This window comes from Manis javanica, chromosome 3 (assembly GCF_040802235.1).
Source record: "Manis javanica isolate MJ-LG chromosome 3, MJ_LKY, whole genome shotgun sequence".
NCBI classification, from domain to species: domain Eukaryota; kingdom Metazoa; phylum Chordata; class Mammalia; order Pholidota; family Manidae; genus Manis; species Manis javanica.
Window position 1 is genome coordinate 6,960,086 of NC_133158.1, and position 22,612 is coordinate 6,982,697.

Below are 22,612 nucleotides of genomic sequence, written 5' to 3' on the forward strand. Positions count from 1 at the left end.
ACCATAGAAAGAAAAAGAAAAAACATCTGAGAAACATTAGGAAGCTTATTATCAATGCATTAAAAAATCACTTAATGAGATATTTCATTAATACTCAGAAATACATCATTAGCCCAAGAAACTTGGCATTTGCTATCTTAAAAACAATGTTAAGAGACTACATGTGCTGGATTATTCTACTGCAGTACCACACTACCTGCTGAGTTGACTGCACTATTTGAGTTGTTCCAGGTTTGTCATGACATGTGGGGATCCGTACCTTAAGGAGAAACAGAAGAAAGTAACTTGGCTGCCAAAGAATAACCTTTCTACAATTCGTGGGTCCCACTACCATGAGGGACCAGAAGTGGTCTATGCTGATGCTAAAAAGCCATAAAATGCCATAAAAACAAAATATATATGTCAGATTAAAAAACTGAAGTTATATTTATTTTTGGTCACAGCAGAAGGTAAATGAACCAAGGTTTCCACTAACACTAACCCACTGAAAAGCAAATGTGCTGAAAAACAAAAAAGGGACATCAGCTTCATACTGCTTCCTGTTTACTGTTCCAATCTTTGCCTCATTTACGTACACACACCCAAACACACCCTCTCCAGCTTGCCAAACGCTGGGATGAGTCTCACAGGAAACCCTGGGAATGCTCACCCCAGAGCTATGAGTGCTGCTTCTGATGATTTCCCAGGGAAAGAACAGAATACAGATCCTACCGAAATGAGCACATCTAAAGAGAGTGTTGCCAAAAATAAGCCTAATTTGAAAATGAATTGCAAAAGCACTTAGAACACATTCATACAAAGCCTAAAAAGCAAAATGCTAATTTACTTAAAAAAAGGAAGAAAACTTAATGAGGAATAATAATACCTTAATACCCTGGGATAGACATGCTTGATCTGACACTACATCAGAAGATCATTTAAGACTAAGAACCAATGTATTTCCTAATTTCTTTTAAGTTTTACTAATTCATACTTGATTCTGCCAAGTGTTCTGCAGTCTCTGGAGGGCCATGGAATTGCAGAATGCTGGGGGGTGGCATTTACATTCACATGTATTGTATAAGAATGACACTCTCACGCAAACTCCACGGGATGAAACGAGACTGGCGGGTCCCTGGAGTTGTGTGACTAATGGCGCTGTGCAGTAGGACGAACTGCGGTATCTCTGCAACTCCCCACATCAGTGACAAAGTGAAAGCAATAATAGGACTGAATGTCATTAGGGAGTTAAAAAGTGCATTGCACGTGTAAAGTAAACTTCCTAGAATTCTTTTAAAAGGCGACAAGTGACATACAAGCTATTACCTTCATCAGCACCCCCATGATAGGCAGTTGTAATGTTTTCCCTGGCACTGGGGCAGGCCATCGATCAACATCATTACAAGCTGGAAAATATAATAAAATGTTTCCTTAGTATAAGTGGAAATATTAAGATAGGGAAAATGGGACATTAGAAATTAGAACTCCTTTCTGCTTTTTTTAGAACAGGAAAAATATACTGGGAAGGATGGAGGATAAAAAGTAAAAGAGCAAAACAAGTGAAAATACATTTCAACAGAAATACATGTTTGTTCTAGGAAGTAAACTGCCTACTAACTTTTTTTTAAACAATGTAAGTTTAAAAGGAGTTTTCCTGTTCATTTATTACTACTAAAATTAGCTACAAAAAGCATACCACCTGGCAGAGGCCTTCTCTCTGCAACAAGTGACATAAGGATTTCTGTTCAACAGTACTCTGAGTATTAGAACTGGCAGCTCAATATTTGTTTATTTTTATCCTAGTAAATAGGCATCATATATGTTGTAAAGTAGATAATAAAAGATATGGTCTTTGGCGTTTATAGGTCAAGATACCAGAAGAATAATTTTACATCTCTCTCCCACTATATAGCTCTTAAAATTCTTAACTAATTTTTTTTAGGAAGTCAACTTCATTTTTATCACCCATTTCCCATAAAATTTTTAAAACTCCTTCATAAAGGTACCTAATTCACACAGTATTTAACTTACCTGCTTCCAAATAAGGTTCACTCTTTTCAAAATACTCTGGTGCTATCTGTTTGAGCACAGTGTGAAAAAAATGAATATAAGGTAGTTTGCTGATCAAAACCAAGGACTGGAGAGAAAAAAGAAACAATGTGTTTTAAAATTTACTAATGATTATCATTTAAGTTTGTCATCTTTTACAGAATCAATTATCAGCAAACTAAATTCAGCAAAAAGTAGATTTTTAAGTACAGCCTTTTACAATAAGATGGTTAGAACATAAAACTACAATTGCAGAATGTAAAAGGTATAACCTTATTACTATACTTTAAGAGCATAAAGGCATATTCACAGATTCTCATACTTTCCAGGAAAAAGAATTTCCTATAAACAGACTAATGTCAGGGGTAATATCCAAAGCCTAGCTATTGTTGTCATTAGCCAGGCAGTATCAGGAATTAGCCAGATGAATTCTTCCTAATAAGAAAAAAGCAGATTGTGATGTTTTTTCAAATTAAGGCCTATGACTATTTTATTTTAGAGTTTAATGGTACTAGACACATACTTAGAAATTCTGACTTTATACTTTGATCACTTCAGATATAGATTATACTCATCTTTTTAAGAACAATCTACTTTTCTTGAAAACTACTTTTTACCTTTCCATCCAGTATCAATTAGTGGTCAAGGTGCCAATTTAGTTGCAAAAGAAGTTATGTCCCTGTTACCTGGGTCTAAATCAGAACCAAATGATTTTTTTTTGTTAAGAAAGAAAATGATTGTATATTTAAGTGGAAACAGTAATGTCTAAGATGTTGCTGAAATATATTTAATGGCTCTTCAAAAAGATGGAGCAGGCTTCTATTAGTTGTAACAATTTTACAATATGTTTACTCTTTCCCTTATTATAAAATGTGAATATTAAGCAGATTTTTCCAGATTTTGATAGTTTCACACAATAACTGTAGCTTATTGTCAGGAATCTAGCACAGAGATGGCAGGAAGGCAAAATTCAATAGCAGTTAAAAATCTAGGGACAAGTGTCTATGATCTAAAAAAAAAAAAAAGATAAATATAAACTCCAGTATGTTTTAAGATAAAAATATCAAAAACTTTAAAGACTGTTCATCCTAACAGTTTGTATTTTTCTAACCACAGTATAAAAATATTCTACTAGTGCATATGAAAATTACCTTCTGAAAGTAGCCTCTTTTTAGAGTTTTATCTCGAACTTGCCGGAAATACACATATCCATAAAAATAAGCAGGATCCTTCTATGAAAGAAGCAACAAATAAAACATATATGTATTTCCATCCTTTAATATTAACATGAGGTTCTTTATAAACCCAAACTGTGATACAAGGTATACACAAAGAGCTAGCTACGCTTCTTTCCACCAAAACAAACAAGAATCATAACAGTAATTCCAGATAAAAACCAGCTAACTTGCCCAAAGATGAAATAATTATAACTGAAGTACTAAAGTCAGATTTCCCCCCCTATATCCTACTCAGCTTATATTTTTATTCATATCTTTACTAGCTAATGAATGTTAGGAAACAATCAAATTCTGCTTCCCCAGAACTCTATTTAATGGGGTCTTTTTTATACTTCTGCCTAATATTTGACTTAGGGACAGTCTTAATGAAATGAAGTATCCTGATGTAAAATTTCAAGAGAGAAAATAAAAGGAGTTCAATGCCTCTTTGAATCTTACATAGCTAGTTATAATTTTACCAAATAATAATAAGACATTGGAAATTTGAAAGGTAATTACATTCCAAAACACTTAAGAAGAGTTTACATGCTAATGGAATAAATGTTGGCCAGGTCCTTATTTGATTATTATTCTTTAAACAAAATATTTATGGACCACCTACTTTGAATAAGACATTGTGTTAAAGACGATAAAAAGATGTGTTAAGACAAAGCTCCCTAAGGAGTTCACAATCTAAGATGAGTGAGAAAAGCACAGAAATGACTTATGTACTAGGAGGGCGAGTGCCATAAACAGCAGAGTGTTCCAAGGAGGCCAAGGGGAAGAGATTACCTCTGTCTGTGGGGATTCAGTAAAGGTTTCAGGGAGGCAGGTGTTCTGGAATTGAACATTGAAGGATGGATATGATTTAAACAAAGACAAAGACATTACAGGTTTAGAGGGCCAGGAGTCTGAACAAAAACATGCAGAGACAAGAACATACAAGCTAAGTCAGGGAAAAGCACATAGTTCAGTTTGACTGAAATATGGCACATGTATAGAAAAAGATGAAATTGGTAATTGGAAAAGTAATGGTCTTATTTTGGAAGGCCCAAAAAGTGAGTACAAGGAAACAGTACTATCCTTAACTCTTCATTCATTAAGCAATAGGTAGTCATTTCAGATTCAATTTATCTTTATATAATACATATACACACTTGAACTGGCAACACTGTGTATAATATACTGCATTGGTAAAAACAAGAGGTGGGATGCCTTTGGGCAAATTTCTTATCCTCAATATCCCTCATCTGCAAAAGGAACTCTCTCAGAACACTGTAAAGAGGATTAATGAGATAACATCTGCTTATTAATACAGTGCCTAGAACTTAAAAAGCTCTTAATAAACAGTAGCTATTATTATCATCAATTGAAAGAATATGTTAATAATATTAGCAGAGGTCATGGAAAGGAGTAGATGGCTATAAGAGACACTTCAAAGGTAGTATCTTTGTTAACTGGGAGTCATGAGTGGAGCCAGGCAGGTAAACTGTAAATGCTGATTTTAGGCAAATGATGTCAAGTTCATACTGGGTGTTCTGATGTGACATCCACATAGAAACATTCCTCTAGCAGTTAGAGATTTAAGTGTGGAATACCAAACAGAAAGCTATAGTCTGGAATCATGAATTATTAAAATTGTTTTTAATAAGCAATAACTATAAAATGAACCTCATTAAAAAATCACAGAGACAACCATAATTCTATCATAAAGCAGGTAGGGATTACACATGGAATCTTCAATTCTGGATAATATTTACTGGTATAGTACCACCCCACGTCCATACCAGAAAAAACTGCCTCAACATTCTAATCAATTACTACAGTTCACAATGGTATTATAATATTTCAAGAACAGTAACTTTACAAAGTCTCTTTCATTCACATGCTGAGTCCTTATGAATTAGACTCACTTAGGAAACTCAGCAGTATGACATCATAAGAAAACAAAAGCGAAATAGTTCAGAAAGCTCTAAGTGTTAACAGTAACTGTTTCCTCTCACATAGATATTCTTCTACTACTACTTTTCCAACCTTTAAGTAAACTGGTAAATCTTTGTCAAACTGATCCAGGAGACAGTGAAGTGACACCCTCCTCCTAGAAGACTGTCGAAATCTAAAACAAAACTGCGTATCTCCAAGACAACCTAATGAAAACAAAAATGAAAGAAATTAAAGATAGAGTAACATTTATTTATCCAGTTTCATCAAATGTTAGAGCTAAAGGGGTCCCATCAATCATTTAAACCCATTTTATCATGCTTTAGAGAAGAAAAAGGAGATACTGAGAGTTCAAGAAGCTTGTCAAAGCTGTCTTTGCTGCTTAGAGACAAACATTAGAGGCAGTAATAAAACAGGCATCTTAAGTACTAAATCCTTTTACTATTTTTCCTATTAAATTATTCCCATGTAATTAAATTTTTTGAAAACTGTTTGCATATAATGTTGACTCAAACATAATAATGAGCAAAATTAAGTCAAATACAAATGAATACATTGTTTGAATCCACTTATATGAGGTTTGTTTTTTTTTAAAGCAGGCAAAACTAAATTACAGTGTTTATGATGCATGCTTGGGTTATAAGACTAAAGAAAAGCAAGACTTGATATAAGAATCAGAATAGTGGTTATATTTGGATGGGGGAGTGAAATACTGTTTGGGAGGAGACACAGTGGGACTTTGGAGGTGCTGGCAAATTTCTGTTTATTGACTTGTATGTGTTTTATATTTCACAATGAGAAGTTTTTTTAAAAACATGATACAGCAGGCTCAGGAAGAGCCCAAGTAAGACTTAATCATTTTAATTAAAAACAAAGTCTTTAAACTTTAATCATTTTAGAAAACCTCTTAAAACATGCAAATTTCACCTAAACTGTCAAGCAATAATTACAAAACACATAAGTACTCTTAAAAGTAGAAGACACACGAGTTAGCATGTCACTCAAAGTCTTCCCAGTTAATATATTTAGAGGATTATATTAAATATGAAATGTGCTCAATATTTTATTATTACATACAGAAGTACTTATATTTCTTTAGCACATGAGATTCTCAACAAAAGAAGTAGAAACTTGACAATATGCTTAACTTTTTAAAAAGCAACTCAGTATGTACTCCTAAAGGCAATTATAGAAACAAATACTTCTTTGGTGGTGGAAGAAAGAAACAAAGGGGACTGGAGGGTGGGTCAATTCAGTTTTTTTATCTGTTAACAAATAGTTTAAAATAAGGAAAACACATGGAATCTGAGTTAAAAGAAAATACTCCGAGCATTGTTTTACTTCAATAGATTTATATACTGATGGTTCAATGTTTCTCTTTAGAAGACATTTATATCTAGAAAGGATGAGAAAGGAAGAGAAAAGGAAGGAAGGAAAAGGAGAGGAGAGAAGAGGAGGGGAGGGAAGGGAAAGGAAGGGGAGAAAGAAAGGCCCACTGAGAAAAACTCATTAATTTCTCTGAGACACTTAGTAAGATAGGGCAGGAAAAAGCAATGGATTTTAAGAAAGATACATGGATGGCATCCAGAAACGTAAGGAATGCTGGGCTTTGTGAAAGGGAAGTAATGAAGCTCCCACAGGCTTAAATCCCTACCCACCGGGCCCTCTTCCAGATCATGGACATGCTGTGAGAACTTTCCAATGACCAGCCGGACCCACAAGCTGTACAGAATTGGTCAGCAAGCTAGTTCACCAAGTCAAAAAGGCTTTAGCCATAGTGTCCTTGTGAATTGAGGTAAATGGTTCCCATTTTATGTTTCAGAGTTCTGTCCCTTCACACACTAAAGGTTAACTAAAGAAAAATCATCTCCTTATTTGAGCAGACCTTTGTTATCCAGACAGACCTCCCTATTGTGATGGCAAAGGAGGCACTACCAGATTTTTTACATTTGCCTTGCAGAAATGATACCTAGGAAGAGCAGGGCAATCCTGATGCCTTACAACCGCATCAGAAATAATCGATATTGTTAGTATGACCCATTCTGCTTGTCTATACAAGAATCTGTAGCTCCACAAAAGCAACATACTGATTCAATGTGAAAGATGGTTCAATGAGTGTGGTCATGAAAAAAAAGGTATGATCTGGGCAAAAAAGAGCCCCAGTCAATGGGATTGAGCCTCAGGGCTGTCAGTAATTAGCCTTCTGAAATCCTTTAACCTAAGAGTATCAATTTCCTTGTCAACAAAAATAAGGGGTATCTTAAAATAATCTCTAAAGTCACTTCCAATGGTTATATTCAATGATTTTAAAATAAAATTCCACAACTGGCCTAAGATTGTACTGAATTCCAAGTCTCTTGCCCAGTGTATTTACTAAGATCTACAAATCTCCAAAAAGACCTAAAAGCTATGCTATTTGTGTGATGGCTTTCTGATTATTAACATAAAAATGGGAAATCATTTTAATGGAAATGATTTTTACTTTATATAAACCAATGGATAAGGATTAATTCATATAAATTTTGAGATTAAATGACAGCTCCCTAAGGAAAATATATCTTAACAAGGGTTCTTGTTCAAAAGCAACATAAACCTTTTCCCTTCATAAAGTAGTGGATATTAAGGAAACAATTATAAGCAAATCTGCTCATCAAGACCCCACAGCTTTAGGAAAAGTTCTGTTTTAATTAATCTAACATAATCATTACTAGTCTAGAAAACAGAACTGTAATCTGACACTCTTTAAACCAAGAAAATTCCTGCAACTTTCCCCCACCATCCTTGTCCAAATAACTAAGTCCTTACAACAGAAATCAAGTAGAATCCCATGTCAAAGTCACATTTCATTACTTTGTCACTATTTCAGAAGCAATTTTTTTTCTCTTCCAATACATGAGTTGAGCACTAATATTTATTGAGTGCACACTCTGTGCCAGGCACTATCCTAAATGCTTTAGATGCATTAACTAACACGTCTTCATGCTTCTCAGGTAGGTCCCACTACTACTCATGTTTATGAGGAGGAAACCAAGGCACAGAATCACCCAAAGAGACAAAATTGCTAAATGGCAGGCCAAGAAAACCCAAGAATTCTGACTTTGGAGCTGGTGCTCTTGATCAACAAAATGACTTCAAAAACACCACTTCTATTATATAGAATATCCAGAATAGGAAAATCCATAGAGACAGAAAGTTATTTGGTTGCCTAGTGCTGGGGGGTGGAGATGGGTGGGAGGAAAACGGCATAGAGAGTTTCTTCTTGGGTGATGAAAATATTATAAAATTGATTGTGGTAACAGCTGCACAACTGTGGGAATATACTGCTAGCCACTGAATTCTACACTTTACATAGATGAATTATTTTCAATAAAACTTTTTGAAAATGCTATTCCTCTGCCAGTTGGAGCAGAGATTGAAAGCTTCTTATCTTCACTCAAAAAAAAGTCCTGAAAAGTGGCCCTCAGATGGCAGAGTTTTTGAACTCACAGTCTCTGTGAGTCCTTTCCATCCTGGCTCCTTCTGTATGAACATCATGTGGCATGTCATGAAGAGCTCTTCTTCCATTTAAAACTTATCAAAGGCACAGAATATTTTGCAAGTTTCTTTTATATCTGCCAATCAAACTGAGACTGCAAAGCTACAGATAAACAGAAGACACCTTCCTGTGCCAAAAACAACACAGAGATTTGAAGAAAAAAGCTTAATTACTTTTCCTAAAAGAAACAGACAGCTTTAAAGATTATTTCTGTATTAAGACAAACACAGCTATAGAGCAGATCAGAATGCCTAAAACTAAGAAAAAACATTAGACTTCAAAGGCTAGCCCCATCCCTTGACCTTCAGCTTTGTGCAGTCACTCTTCCTATGATTAGATATTTAAGTTCAAATTGTTGAGAAGCAGGACCTTAGACCACAGTTTCTCAAAGTGGAGTCCTTGGACTGATGCCAGTCCACAAACTCATCTTACTAAACCCTAACAAAATAAATATCTAAATTCAGAATACACATTCAGAAACCCTTATAAGAATTCAATATTGCTCTGACAAACTTGGACTTTTATTTTGCACTTCTTTAGTTTTTCTCCCTTTCATGTTTCTAATAATTCATTTAAACTGCATCTTATAAAAATATTGGTCCACAACAGACTGGAAGTTTCTTAAAAAACCAACTGGCCCTTCAACACAAACAGTGTAGAAGCATGGCATGATGATGTCACTGATGTTTATAAAGAAGAAATATGTTGAGATAAATATTGTCTGCACGTCTAATCCATCCAGAGCAAGGATTAATCTTTCCTTGGACACAGCATTACTTGCAACTCTGCTAATGCTGAGTTTGCTCTCAGGACACATTTGAAGTACAATGACTGCAGTCTCTGGGTATCCATCACAGAGTAAGCCTCGGGAACACCCACATCCAGATGATGTTAATGGTAAACAATAATGAGAAAAAAATCTGACAAATATTTATCAGAGAGAAGACATATTTAAACTTAGGCACCTAAAGATAAAAGCCATTCAACAAACACAAAATTGAAACCTAAAACAAACCAAACAGAATTTTTCTAAAGTCACAGGATGTAAGGTATGTGTGGGTTAGGGGTGGAGAGGTGGGAGGACTGGCAAATCATTCCACTGGGAATCCCCAAATCATTCTTCTTTATCTGTGTATCTTACCATAGAGTCTAAATGCTATTTTACTTTGAGTATGCACCATGGAAATGAAACCTAGATGATGACTCTTCCCTAAAGACTGCTCCATTCTGCCTGGATTTCCTTCCATAACAGTAAAAGCTAGTTTGGGAAAAATTAAATCCATTTCAAAACTGGCATGGTAATCTCAACTCCTACCTAATAAACACAAGTGAAACAAACTGTTTGGGCAACCACAACTGAGAACAGTCCTTTCAAATACACACAAAACTCATAGTCTCTTGCTATCTAGATTAATACTCATCTGTTAAAATGGCAAGGTATCAGTTTTTAAGATCTTTTGTCAACTGTACTTCTAAGTACCAACCGTACTTTGAACACAATGAGCCACATTTCATTTAATGTGCAGCTAAAAAAAAAAAAGGCATTTTAAAACATCTGTAGGTCACTCAAGTGCTTAAAACACTAAACAAATTCTGAAATATGCAGATTTACATTTAACTTCTAACAAGAAATGACATATGGAGAGACTAACTACAAAATTAGAAATAACAAAGTTCATCCAAACACCATACATTTAGCCTCCTAGCCTTGATGCTTATGTAGAGGGGTGAAAGAGAGCCATAAAAACTGGCAGTGATGGGAAAGAGAAAAGTCTGCAGTATAATATGGGGACTTCAATCACATAGTCAGTTCATCCTGCAATCCACACAGCTCGGCTTACCCTGAGTCCTGAAGTCAAAATCCAACACTCACTACTTTCAAAACTGCATGTGTGGACTTTGTCAGAAAAAACGCTAACTGAAATGAGGAGATCCTGTAAGACCTCTTCAGCTTTATTTCATTAATAGGCAAAACATATTAAAAGATTCCAATAATTCCAGGTCAGAACAACATTTTGCCCTAGTAGGATCTCTACCAGGCTATCACTTCTTTTTTACATACTTCGTGAAAGCTGAGTCCCAAATATATAGGAACACACTGTGGAAGCATTTATAAGGAAAGGAGAAAATGCTTTAAAAAATTAAAATGTCACATCTCCCAAATCAGATGAACAAAATTAACAAGATATTATTACAAGTAACCACAAAAGGAAAGGGAACCAGAGTGGCTTTGCTTCACGGGGTTCTGTGTGTGGTCTAAGACATTGAATGTTCTGGTCACTCTAAGCCTGAAAAGCTGTTTTGAAAGTGAAACACACGAGCACAAGAGGTATCCTGAAAGATTTCAACAATTAGGACCACACAAAGGGAGAGTCTGAAAGAGAGGAGGAAAACCAAGCTTAACAATAACAGCAAACGCTTACACGGTGTTTTCTAGATGCCAAGCACCATTCCAAGCACTTTACATATATTAACTTATACAAACTATTGCAAATAATTAATGGCCATGCTTCATAACCAGATTTACCCTGTCATTTTCTTGAAAACTCACTGCTTTTAGAGAGTTCTTGGCAAGTTCCCAAATCCTGAACTGAAAGTAAACTACTTACTATAAATTCCCAAACATACCAATGTGTTGATTTTCAATCTCTTCTGTATTTCAACAGTTTACTACTCCTTGATATTTTACCTCATTACCACATCAGTTATTTTAAACTAACTAAAATCCACAAGACATGACTAGGTATCATAAAACTAGGAATCAAAGTCACTGACCTGTTAGGCTGAAACTGAGTTTGCATTCTAGTATACTATTTCAACGAATGTTCACATAGCAAGAGTATAATCAGCATTCTTAGTATAAAATTCAACAGAAACACCACATGAAAAATAGTTACCTGAATTTGAATCTGGAAAAGACAAATAGCAAATATTGGTTTTCTGAAAAAGAAAACAAAAGCTATATATGCTGACACACACACACCAATTAAAAACAAACAGAAATACAGCAGTAAACTATACAGAGCAATGTTTTTACTTACCTCTTTATCAGTAAGTTTGGAATGTTGAGGATAAATTACCTGGAAGAAAAAGAGTTAAATTTTGTTAGACAAATACATTGAGGCATATTATAAACATTTGTAGGTACTTCTAAAATACTAGTTGGCTATAGTTGAAGAGTTTTAAGAAATATTTCACAAACTTAAACAATGAAACCTGGGAGAAGCTAGGAGAACTGAGTAGGATTTACTTTACACGCACAGAAATGTTTTGGGTCAAAGTTATCTCTAAAAGATTCGTGCAATCTTAAGTTATCAAAAATAATTTACCAACTGAATTACAAACAACTCAAAACTTAGCAAGGCGTTTTTTTGGAAGCCTGAAATCTGAAAAGAGAACTTGATCTGGTAGCTGAGCTGGTAGCTACTTCAAGAAAGAATAATTTTTCAACTGATCCCAAGAAGTAATACAAATCACTAACTACTGAAAGAAAATAATTAAAAGAAAAAGTTAAAGGAAAAAGTAACAATCTCCAGTTTAAGAAACCTCAAAGGACATTTCCCACCATAAGTTTGTCCTAATTCCCTCAATCCCTTTAAATAATCTTTGCATTTTCCTAGACAGGTTGGTTTGCTGCCCACAATGTTCACAGCCACCTTCTGAGGGAAACCCCTGCCCCACAACCCCTGCAAAGGAAGCAAGAATAGTGTCAAAACAAGCACTAGTAAACACTGGACCCAAGGATATCCACTCCACGGGCCAGTTAACCAACTGTCTAGATGTGGGTCGGTGTGAAAATTCTGCCCCAATACCAGTGCTCAGGTGGGCCAATCCAGATTGTCCCGGCAATGTGAGGAAGAGATGGGATTATGAACAGCAGGTTAGCTAGAGGTTGACAACAAAAGGGAGGAGAAACAGCACAAAGAGTAGCTAAATTATGTAAATGTTCAGTTGCTACTGTGGGGACCCATAACTTCCCACTTCTGGAAGACTCCATGAGTTCTTTCGTTCCCCAGAGCTGTGAGAGTGCCTGAAAATCTTCCATTTCCAGAAACAGCATATAGAAATACCATGTTATAAACTGTATTAAAGTGGTTTCACATATTTATTTCCTTTACTTAGTTCTCACAACAGAAAGGGCTAGTAGTGATATCCCCATTTTATATGTAAGAACACTAAGGTAAGAAAAAAGATGGAAGAGAATTAACACTTAATGTGCATGTTCCAGAGTTTTTAATTTTCACAACTCTGTCAATTCTCCCCACTTTTACAGAAGAGGAGACAACTACACAGTAGTTAAATAACTCTCCACAAATGTATTCATTTAGTTAAGTGCCAGAGCTCAGACCTGAACAAGTATATAAGCCACCATTCCTCACTCCACGCACAGCAGCAATCACTAGCAGCAGCCCCCTAGCCTCTTTGCCCTCTAGCCAGGATGTGGCATACAATCCTTCTCAATCCAGGGATACGAGGAGGGTCTATAGAACTGGTATGTTACTGTAAACCACCTCACCATTCCTGGAATAGGGAATGACACCAAAGGCAATATTCTATTTACTCTGCTTTGTATCCCATGCTCTAAACAACTTGACTTTATCTCTGCCTCCACAAAACATGAAGGCAAGAATCTGGTCTGTCCTGTTCACCACTCTATCTTTATACCTAGAAGAGTCTCTGGTGCATAGCAGACACTAAAAAGATATTTCTTCAATCAGTGGATGTACCCTCAAATTAGTTCCATTCAACGACTCACTTTAATAATATGCAATTCTTCTTATGTGTACATAGATCTCCCTTGCTTCACCTTTCCATTTTACCTTTTTACCTTCAAAGCAGACATGCCAATCTTATAACTTAATTAGCTATATTTCATAAAAATCTCATTATATCTAAATTATCCTAAATTTTACTAGTCTAAAACATATTGGTAAGTTTAGTGTTCCATAATAGCCTAATCTTAGACTCTAAAGTCAGTTTTATGGGAGTGCCCTTCAGATTTTTATTCCTGTGGTTATATCAACTCAAAAGCAAACACACGAAGTTTCATTTTTTGTTACGTAAAGACATTACATTGGTTCTTTTGTACTTGGTTTCCTATGGTTTAAAATATCAGCATGGCAATGTAGAAAAAAATGTTATGTTTTACTCATACATATGAGTACCTTAAACATACGTAAAATGTGTGTGTTATATACATATGTGTATGTATGTATTTAAGGGGTTTATATATGCTCTATATATTTAAGTAAGTGAAAAAGATATAATTACATAACCATCAACTCTGCCTTTTAGAAACTGTACTAGATTATCAAATAATGTTCTATAATTTCATTTTAATGTACTGTCAGAACTACCCAGTACTTTATTTTAGGATATGATATTCAAAAAGAAACAATGTATATTTATATGCTACAGCTATCCAAATGTCCATACTGTACATAATAAGCTCAGAAAAATAGGAAAAATTCATACTTAATTTTAAAACCTCAATTAAACTAACTCCCCTTGTAAAAAACAAAAGTAACCATTGCCAGGTATCTTGAGCTACACAAATTGCCACAATCACTAGAACTATTATCTGTGTACATTATCTCATTTTTTTAAAAAGCTTAAATATAAATTTAGGCAATTGCTGTTAGCTTAGTCAGTTAGCTCCTGAAACCTCTATGGGAATTAATCAACTGTGGATTGGCCCCGGTACCTGGAGACGCCTCTCGCTTGAAGTTTTCTCTCTCCACAGCTCAAGTCCAGGCATCTCTGTCCCCCAGGCCACTGGCATTCCTGGGAGGCATCAAAAGGGGACAGAGAGCATCAGCTAATGTCACCCTGGTTCTGTGTCCTATGTTAAGGTCTCCCATGTAATAACAAATAAGGGAGAGGCAGCCAGATAATCAGCCAAGAAAAAAGTAAGTTTTGTTTGATATAATAATTAAGATCTAAAAATGATGACATGGCATAAATATTTCGCATAATATAATAGAAAAACATGTGCCTCCGAAAAATATTAATATATATATACTGGAAAATACTATCACAAAATGTTTTAAATGGGGCTATTCTCTTCAAAGGTATGTCTATCTACTACTCACCCCTGCATATTTAACATTCCTACCTCAGTGTGGGAATAATTATGGTCCCAGGAGGCAGAAAATCAGAAATAAGTTAATTTACTGTTAGTACCACTTGGACATGGGAAAAATTCATACAGGCCGTGCATCTCAGCTGTGTGAATGGGTGCTTGCCTACTGCCATGTGACTGTCTGTCTCCACTGCATGATCCCACCTAGCATCCAAAGCCTGGCAGAACCTACATTTCCCCAGAACCACCTGCCTTTATCCCCTACACAGACATTAACTCACATACAAACACTGTCATAATGTTGAAGAGAGGATGGATTTTAAATACAACAAGAATTATGTCTTCAATGACGAGATACTAATGTGCCTTCCAAACAGAAATAGTTTAGTGGTAGCCAGGGGCTGCGGGAAAGGGGAAAGGGTCATGACTCAAAGAAGGCATAATGGGAATTTCTAGGTCAGTGATAACATTCTGTTTCTTGATCTTTATGGTAGTGACATGTGGTATGTTCACTTGATGAAAACTCACCAAACTATAGACTTAAGGTTTGTGTACTTATCTGTATTATGTTATAATATAATCAAAATGTTTACTTATTTTAAGAAATGGAAAAAAATGGCTTGACATTACATTTTCGGGCAGGCTGGGCTTGAGTCTAACTCCAGCTCACTCAAGATCTAAACTAAATTATGCTCCTAGAAAACTTACCACTTTGAACATGGAGTGAACAGTGAAGCATTTCTCTCAAATAAGAGTAAAGTTTAGATACAACTGTCCATATTTCACATCATTTATCATAGTAAATCCAAACCATAAAGTACTTGTGAAAGGACTAACTGGACAGGAGAACGTCCCAGATTATCTCCAGAGTGGGACTCTATAACTTTGGAACGGAATCAGAGATTAGTAACACCAAAGAAGCCTCTGTAAAATCTGGGAGCCTGAGAAACTCAGGAGGCAACTAAGGCTTTAACTCTCAATCACAGAACTTCATCAAACTACTGAGAAATACTACTTACTGTTCACAGGAAATTTGAAGGCCAGTATTAGTACACACAACACCCATTAGATTAAAACAGTGAACTTGCTAAGGATCAAACAGAGACAATGGATCACCCCATTTAAGAAGGAAAGAAACCAAGGAAACAAGCCTTCACACAACTGCCTTTATCCTTCTCAGACAAATAGACAGAAAACTTGCTACTACGCCAGGCTCCAACCTGCTAGGGGACAAGGGGGAACAGGCAATGACTCAAAAAAAAGCAGAAGTGGGAAAGAAAGGAGAGTCAAGTCTGCTAACTGCTCTTTAAAAAATGGCATAAAAGTTTGCCTTCATCCCAGAGCAGAACTTTATCTCCAATTTGTTTAAAAAGGATGGGGAAGGAGGCCACAGAATCAGTAATCAGAATGAAATCTATGACACATAATAATATTAATGCTAAATTGTCCAGCTTTTTATACGTAATTTAACTGGCCTGAAAATCTTTTCAGCAAGAGGTAGAATACAAACTATATGTACACACAAATAGGCTATGTCATAGATTACCAGCAAAATGTAATCTAATAAACTTGATTCTCAGGAAGTGCTTTAAATACTTCTGATTCATATACAAAGCTATGTAATTTTTTCAATCAATTTAAGGCAAAATAATAGGAGTGAAGGAATAGTCAAGAATAGTCCTACACTGATTATTGGATGTGCAAGGACACTACCTATAAAAAAGGACTAACACTGGGATGCGCTAAATGACAGGCATTAATTCTTACATGCATATCTCAGTACCTCCAACAACACTCTCAGGATGTTATTTTCCTGAGTTGAGGAAAATAAAACTCTGAGACTTGAAGACACTGGCCAGAAAATCAGACAACTAGCAGATGTTCAAAACCCCCAATCTTGTGCTCTTTTCAGTTGATTGAAATTCTGTCCAAAAAGCTGATAGGTCATGGCCTTCAAGAGGGTGAAAGCCACCAACAATGCCTCAATTCTTATAAAATCAGAGGCCAGAGAGGATCAGGGGGCAACCTCAAATGACAGAAATGTCAGCCTACTATGAGGTCACCAGTTCACCTCAAAATTTAGAGGTCCTCAAAAATGCAGAGCATCTCTAAGAAGTGTGCCCAGGCAGCAAATGACCTTCCAAACCATGAAGAACTAAAAAAAGGAAACTACTAAGTATTTAAATTAAGGAAAATGGTTAAATAAATTATGGCCCACAAAATTATATTTATGAAGTCTTTAATGATATGGTACATTGTTTTTGAGAATGTTTATCAATAAAAGTGAACTCTTATGGTGGACCTGTTTGGGGGACTGCTGCCCAGCCCCCCAAACTGTTCCCAAACTGTTTTGTAAGTGTCCCCTCTTTCTTTTGCAGGAATGAGCCTAAGTGGCCATACTGTTTCCAAAACCCTGTCTCCTGACCGTAGCTGACTGAACAAGAGGGAGCACCTGACCCATGCTGAGCCAATCGAATAATCCAGTATTTGAGTTAACCTTCAGCCTGGTACCATACAATACAGAAGTGGAGTTTGGCTAAAATCAGTAGCATGGTTACCCAAAGTCAGGTGAAATGGGCAAGCAGAAAGTGAGACACTTGCAGAGGAAACCAGCCTCAGCATGGAGAATGGAACAGACACGTGAAGAGAAGCAGAAACAGAAGAACACACAGTTCCAGACCGATGAGGCAAAAGCCTGGGGCTTTCCCAGTCCCATGGGGTTCATCCCCGCTTCCTACAACTGGGTTCCAAGAGATCCCTACAATCAACCTCTCTTTACAGAAATTTATTTGAGAGGGTTTCTGTTCCCAGAAATCAAATTAATCCTTGACAGAAACAAAATGATATAAAGAGAAGCACTAACAAAAACGTCAAATGTTAATCAATCGCAATCTTTTTAGTATGAGTGATGTTTTCCAGTGTTTATAACTTTTTCTTGGCAAGTTTCAACAATGAGTATATTATTACTCAATCAGGAATAAATGAGGTAATTCTGGGTTCAGGTAATTAAGGCTTTACTGTATAATCAGGTAATTTCAGAGCTAGAAGTGACATGGAGTATATAAAACCCAAGGGATTTCAAACCTTGTTCCAGAGGACACTTAGATTTTGTGGTGATGCGTCAGGGCCACCTCAGAGGAAAAGAAGCTGAGCACACCTCCTGTAGTCAACACCTTTCAGTCTCTTCGCAGCTCACAAGATCCCCTAACTGTCCCTTCACCAAGGACAAGGGAGGCATTACAGACTGTGATCCACTCCCCAACCACCTGGGTCCTCAGCTTGATTCTATCAATGTGAGAATCTGCCCCAAAACAGGCCTAAGTACCTTCCTCTAGTGTGTAGAAGGAGAATGACATTCACTCTCTATTGAAGTGGCCAGAAAGGGCAACTTCTCCATCAGAAAGATCACAGCAGCAGAGGAAGTTAGTATGCAGGGAGCATGACGCATGACCAAATCTGTAAAAAAAAGAGTCTTCTCTGGCCCTGGGTTCTAGCCATTTTCTGAATTCCCACTAGGTTTATACCTCAGATATCTTGAAACACTTCCACGGCCTTACAACAAGTTCCCCTTTCTGCTTGAGCTCTAGCTTGCTTCTGCTGTCTGCAACCACCTATACACACACAAGCCCCATTTCAACCAGGTTGGCCATTGAGCTACCACATTAGATTTTTATTTCCCCAGGGGGGGAAAAGTACTTAAAATGACTTAAAAAGTACTCTCATTCTAGGACTTCAACTTCATTTCACTAGTGAGAAAACTAAGGTCCAAAGGCCTCATCTTCACAAAGCAAGTTAGGGGTTCTCATCATTGGAAGGGAAAAGGGAATTTCAATGCTTTCTAAATGAGGACTTACACAGGTCTTCCTGGGTCCCACGTGTTGTTCCAGATGCTTCATCAACATTAAAGGTTACTAATCTTTGTTATTAATCTAATTCTCAGAACAATCCCATGATATAGGTACTGTTACAGAGGAGGAGTGGGAGACCTGCTGAGTAACATGCTCAAAGTCAAATACATTCAAACCTAGGCAGTCTAGCTCTAGAGTCTGAGTTTTTGATCCAATATTCTATACTGATTCTTTGGTAGGAATTTAAGATTAAAGTGCCACTGTTTATGCATTTGTTTAAACTCTGAGAATGGCACTTTAAGTCATGGTGGAAGAGACTCAAAGTCTGTCTCCAGCCTAAGAGTCAACAACTGCCTTCTTGATAACAATGGGGGTTCCAGGATATTATTGTCCAGATTTAGTTTTAACCTACTCTTTATTAATTTCCCTTTTGAATGCCCATGGTTGTGCAGAGGAAGCATGGTGAGGCTGCTATATGTCACTTCTCCAACACAATTCTATACTTACTTTCTTGTCCAATTACAGCTACCCCTCCTATTTTTGGCCTGGATATGGCCATAATACAAAAGTGAACTACATTTTTCAAATATTTTGTTATATTAACAAGTTTTTATGGTTTTTTTTCCATTTTAAAAGTGGCAAGGGGCAATATCCTACATTTCTCAGGAAAATAAAACAGAATTGTGTTGCATCTAACATAATGTGTTTATCTTTCCTTGGCTCCTTTATTAGGGAATCTTCACCAACCTCATCCTATGCCTTCTAAAATCAAAATCAGTGATTCTCAATCTGGGAACAAAGGAACACAAGGCCCACAGATGACCCCCGAGATGTCCACAGAAGCATATATATAGTTCCATATCAGGAAGCATTTTCCAATGGAGAGAGTTCATGGGTTCATCATTATTTTTAAAAAGATCCAGAATGCAGAAAAAGAACTACTGACCTAAAGAAAAGTTCCACATACTTTGGGAAATGAAATTCAAAGTAAGTCCTTTAATCATTCACATTTTTATAGCACCTCAGTTATACTAGGTATGTTTATTTGGCCAGAAAAACACATTCATGTTATAATGTTATAAAGAATGTCCTAAACGGTGAGAGTCCAAAAGGGTCTCCTGCAGCTTTTTAAAAATGTAAACAACTACAGCCCAATCCTATGCATTCTGGCTACACTGTATTTTGTTATACATACAACTTCAGGTTAACATGTCAATGTAAATGATATAAGGCTTATAAAAACTCTTCTTCAAAGTCTACGGGAACTGTTATTTATTTCTACCTCAATAAAATAATGTTCATGTGTTCACTCATTCTATTGACAAGTATTTATTGAACACCACCATGTGTCAGGCACTGCACTGGGCCCCACCTGCTACTGTAATTAATTCTTGGTTCTCCTCTAAATTGTAGCCTCAATCTACAAATACGGGTTAGGTATATCGTTCATGTCTGTATGCATAATGCCTAGATCTTAGTGGAAACTGAGTGTGTACTGAACTGGGTAATACAAAAGCAGTGGCTTCGCATTAAGTCTTGCCTCTCTGGCCAATTTTGTAGCCAACTTATGCCACTAACGTCAGAATGAGGCAGTTTATTCAAATCCGTCATCGCTACAAAAACAAACAAAAAATCGTCCAAACACGTTCTGATAACGTTTTTCCTGGACACAGAAAAATAAACAATCTCATATTCTTTAAAAGGAGCCCTACACAATGTCAAGAGCAGGTAAGATTCGCAGGTCTTTCAACAAGACGCCATAAAGACGGAAAGCTTGACAGATGCTCAAACGATTATTTTTCCCTACGTTCATCTTGACATTAACTTTCAGGCCAACATCAAGTTTCAGGAGCAACATCAAGAAATGATAGAAACGAGGAACAATAAGCAGAAAAAGAGAAAATGCATGCTGAGCTAAGCATTCCGGCTCAGGCAGAGAAGAATTATCTGAGTTACTGCAAATGACAACAGTCTAGCGGGGCCTCAAAAGTTGGCTGTGTGGGGTTTAGCTGGTACAGTTCACCATCTGTCAGGGGCACTGTCTTGTGTCCCCAAAAGTCGCAGACATCCCGCCTGCAGCCTTCTCCCCGTACCGCTAGCCATTTTCGTCATTGCTGTGACACCGGGCTTAAATCAACAAGTATTATTCAGGAGGGGCCTAGAGGGAACTTTTCACCCCTCGCCGCAGCCCACTCTCCTCCCACGGGAACTGCCGATGGACCGACCGCAGCCCGGCCGACGGGCGGAGAGGCGGCCACGCCCGGATGCGCGGGGCCAGGGTCCAGCCCGCCGGACCGCGGGCCACGGGCGCTGCCGGGCCGCCCGCGGCCGGGCCTCACCTCCACGGCCTGGCCCAGCTCCAGGTCGAAGCCCACCACACACACGCAGTGCAGCCAGGCCGAGAAGCCGTCCCAGCGCAGCAGGCCCCGGCCGCGGGCCTCGTCCTCATCGTCGTCGGGCCCGGCTCCCGCCACCACCAAGGCGGGTGCCTCGCGCTCCTCGGCCGCCGCCACCGCTCCGTCCAACAGCCCGCGGGGGCTGGTCCCCGAGCCCGCCAGGCCCCGCAGAGCCATCCGCCGCCCCCTCACTGCTCGCGCCGCCTCCACCGCGGACCGCGCCGCAGAGCGCGCTCGCTGCACGCAGGCGCAGCCGCCGCTGCGGCAGCCGCCGGGCCCGCTCGGCCGGGGCGGGGCCTGGTCCACGTGACCATGGGAGCCGGCTGCGGCGGGGCCCGAGGGGCCGCGCGGCGGGCGCGCGCGTCCCGGGGCTGCCGGGTGGGATTGAGAAGCCGGCTCTGGCCTCGTCCGTAAACTCTTCAAAAGTGCGAAGGGGGCTGAAGAGTCCCGGCACCTTTCTTCGCAGTCTGACGACCCGGCAGTGAATAATTCTTGGAATGACGCGGCTAGTAATGATTATTTAATTTAATAAATTATTAAAGCCTAATGGCAACCGTGGTAACATACATTGAACACTTGTGCCACTTGCTGTAACAAGCAAGTACTTTACAAATACTATCTCATTGCACCTTCACATCATGGCTAGTATCTAGGCATCATTATTTCTTTTTACATATCAGGAAACCGAGGTTATGAGAGGTTACAAGACCGCCCAACAAGTATTAAACTCCCGTGCCTGCCGGCTTACAAGTCACTCGCTCAGGCGTCTGATTCAGAGATCTGCGCCTTCCCTCACCTGTTCTCTCTCCACCAAGGCCCCTCCCACTTTCCTGGCCAAGTTGCGTGTGACTCACTCGACACGCACACATCTCCAGACCTTTCTGGAACACCAGGTTTGCCCTCATGGCAACCTGTGGATCACTTAGCAAGAGCCTGGTCTCAGGCAGCACTGTAGACTCAAAGGCCAGCCAGGTGCTTGGCCTGTTGAACCGTTTCTGACCTTCGGTCCAGCACAATACTACTGACTAGATTGTTTATTCATACTGTGATGAGTATAAACCACATAGTGAAAGTATAAAAGAAACACAATACTCCAGTAGAAAAATGGGTGAAAGTCAATGGATAATATAACTCCCAATAAGCATATGTTTTAAAAACAGCACAGTGTTTGTGCATTTACACACGTTATCTTATCTAACCCTCACATCAGGCAGGTCTGTTATTACTCTCATTTTACAGATAAGGACCCCCAGGCTCCATAGGATGATGATAGTCACAGCCAATAGGTGGCAGAGCAAAGATTTAAATCCTGATGTCCGACTCAGCCTGTAGTTTGCTGTACTGCCCAGTCAGTCAGTCGGCCTCATTTGACAAACATTGTTCTGTCCACATCCTGAGGATTTTTATTTGGAGTAAGTGTTAGCGACCCTGTTTTCAAAGAGTGGATGAAGTATCCTCAGATGTCACTAATCTCATGATAGAACAGATGAGCAAAGAAAGCAGTTTCTTGAGGTGGAACCTACTCCTGGTGAAGATGCTGTGAAGCTCGTTGAAATGACAGCAAA

The 22,612-nt window shown here is 38.1% G+C and overlaps 1 protein-coding gene across 3 annotated transcripts in view; it reads right to left on the reverse strand.

Annotated features, from left to right (window-relative positions):
- The window catches only part of DENND6A (DENN domain containing 6A), a 40,234-nt gene extending 18,703 nt beyond the window's left edge, over nucleotides 1–21,531 (reverse strand). The window contains exons 1-9 of one of the 3 annotated variants that reach the window (XM_073230748.1): nucleotides 20,991–21,129; nucleotides 14,426–14,505; nucleotides 11,763–11,801; nucleotides 11,619–11,661; nucleotides 5,280–5,392; nucleotides 3,180–3,260; nucleotides 2,011–2,116; nucleotides 1,306–1,385; nucleotides 197–259 (exon numbers count right to left, since the gene is read on the reverse strand). In XM_073230748.1, the coding sequence (XP_073086849.1) occupies nucleotides 197–259; nucleotides 1,306–1,385; nucleotides 2,011–2,116; nucleotides 3,180–3,260; nucleotides 5,280–5,392; nucleotides 11,619–11,661; nucleotides 11,763–11,801; nucleotides 14,426–14,503 (603 nt within the window). In that variant the 5' untranslated portion in view covers nucleotides 14,504–14,505; nucleotides 20,991–21,129. Of the gene's footprint in view, nucleotides 1–196; nucleotides 260–1,305; nucleotides 1,386–2,010; nucleotides 2,117–3,179; nucleotides 3,261–5,279; nucleotides 5,393–11,618; nucleotides 11,662–11,762; nucleotides 11,802–14,425; nucleotides 14,506–20,990 lie in introns of all 3 variants that reach the window. The other 2 variants (XM_073230747.1, XM_073230746.1) reach the window with 2 other exon arrangements.
- Between the last annotated feature and the right edge of the window lie 1,081 nt (nucleotides 21,532–22,612).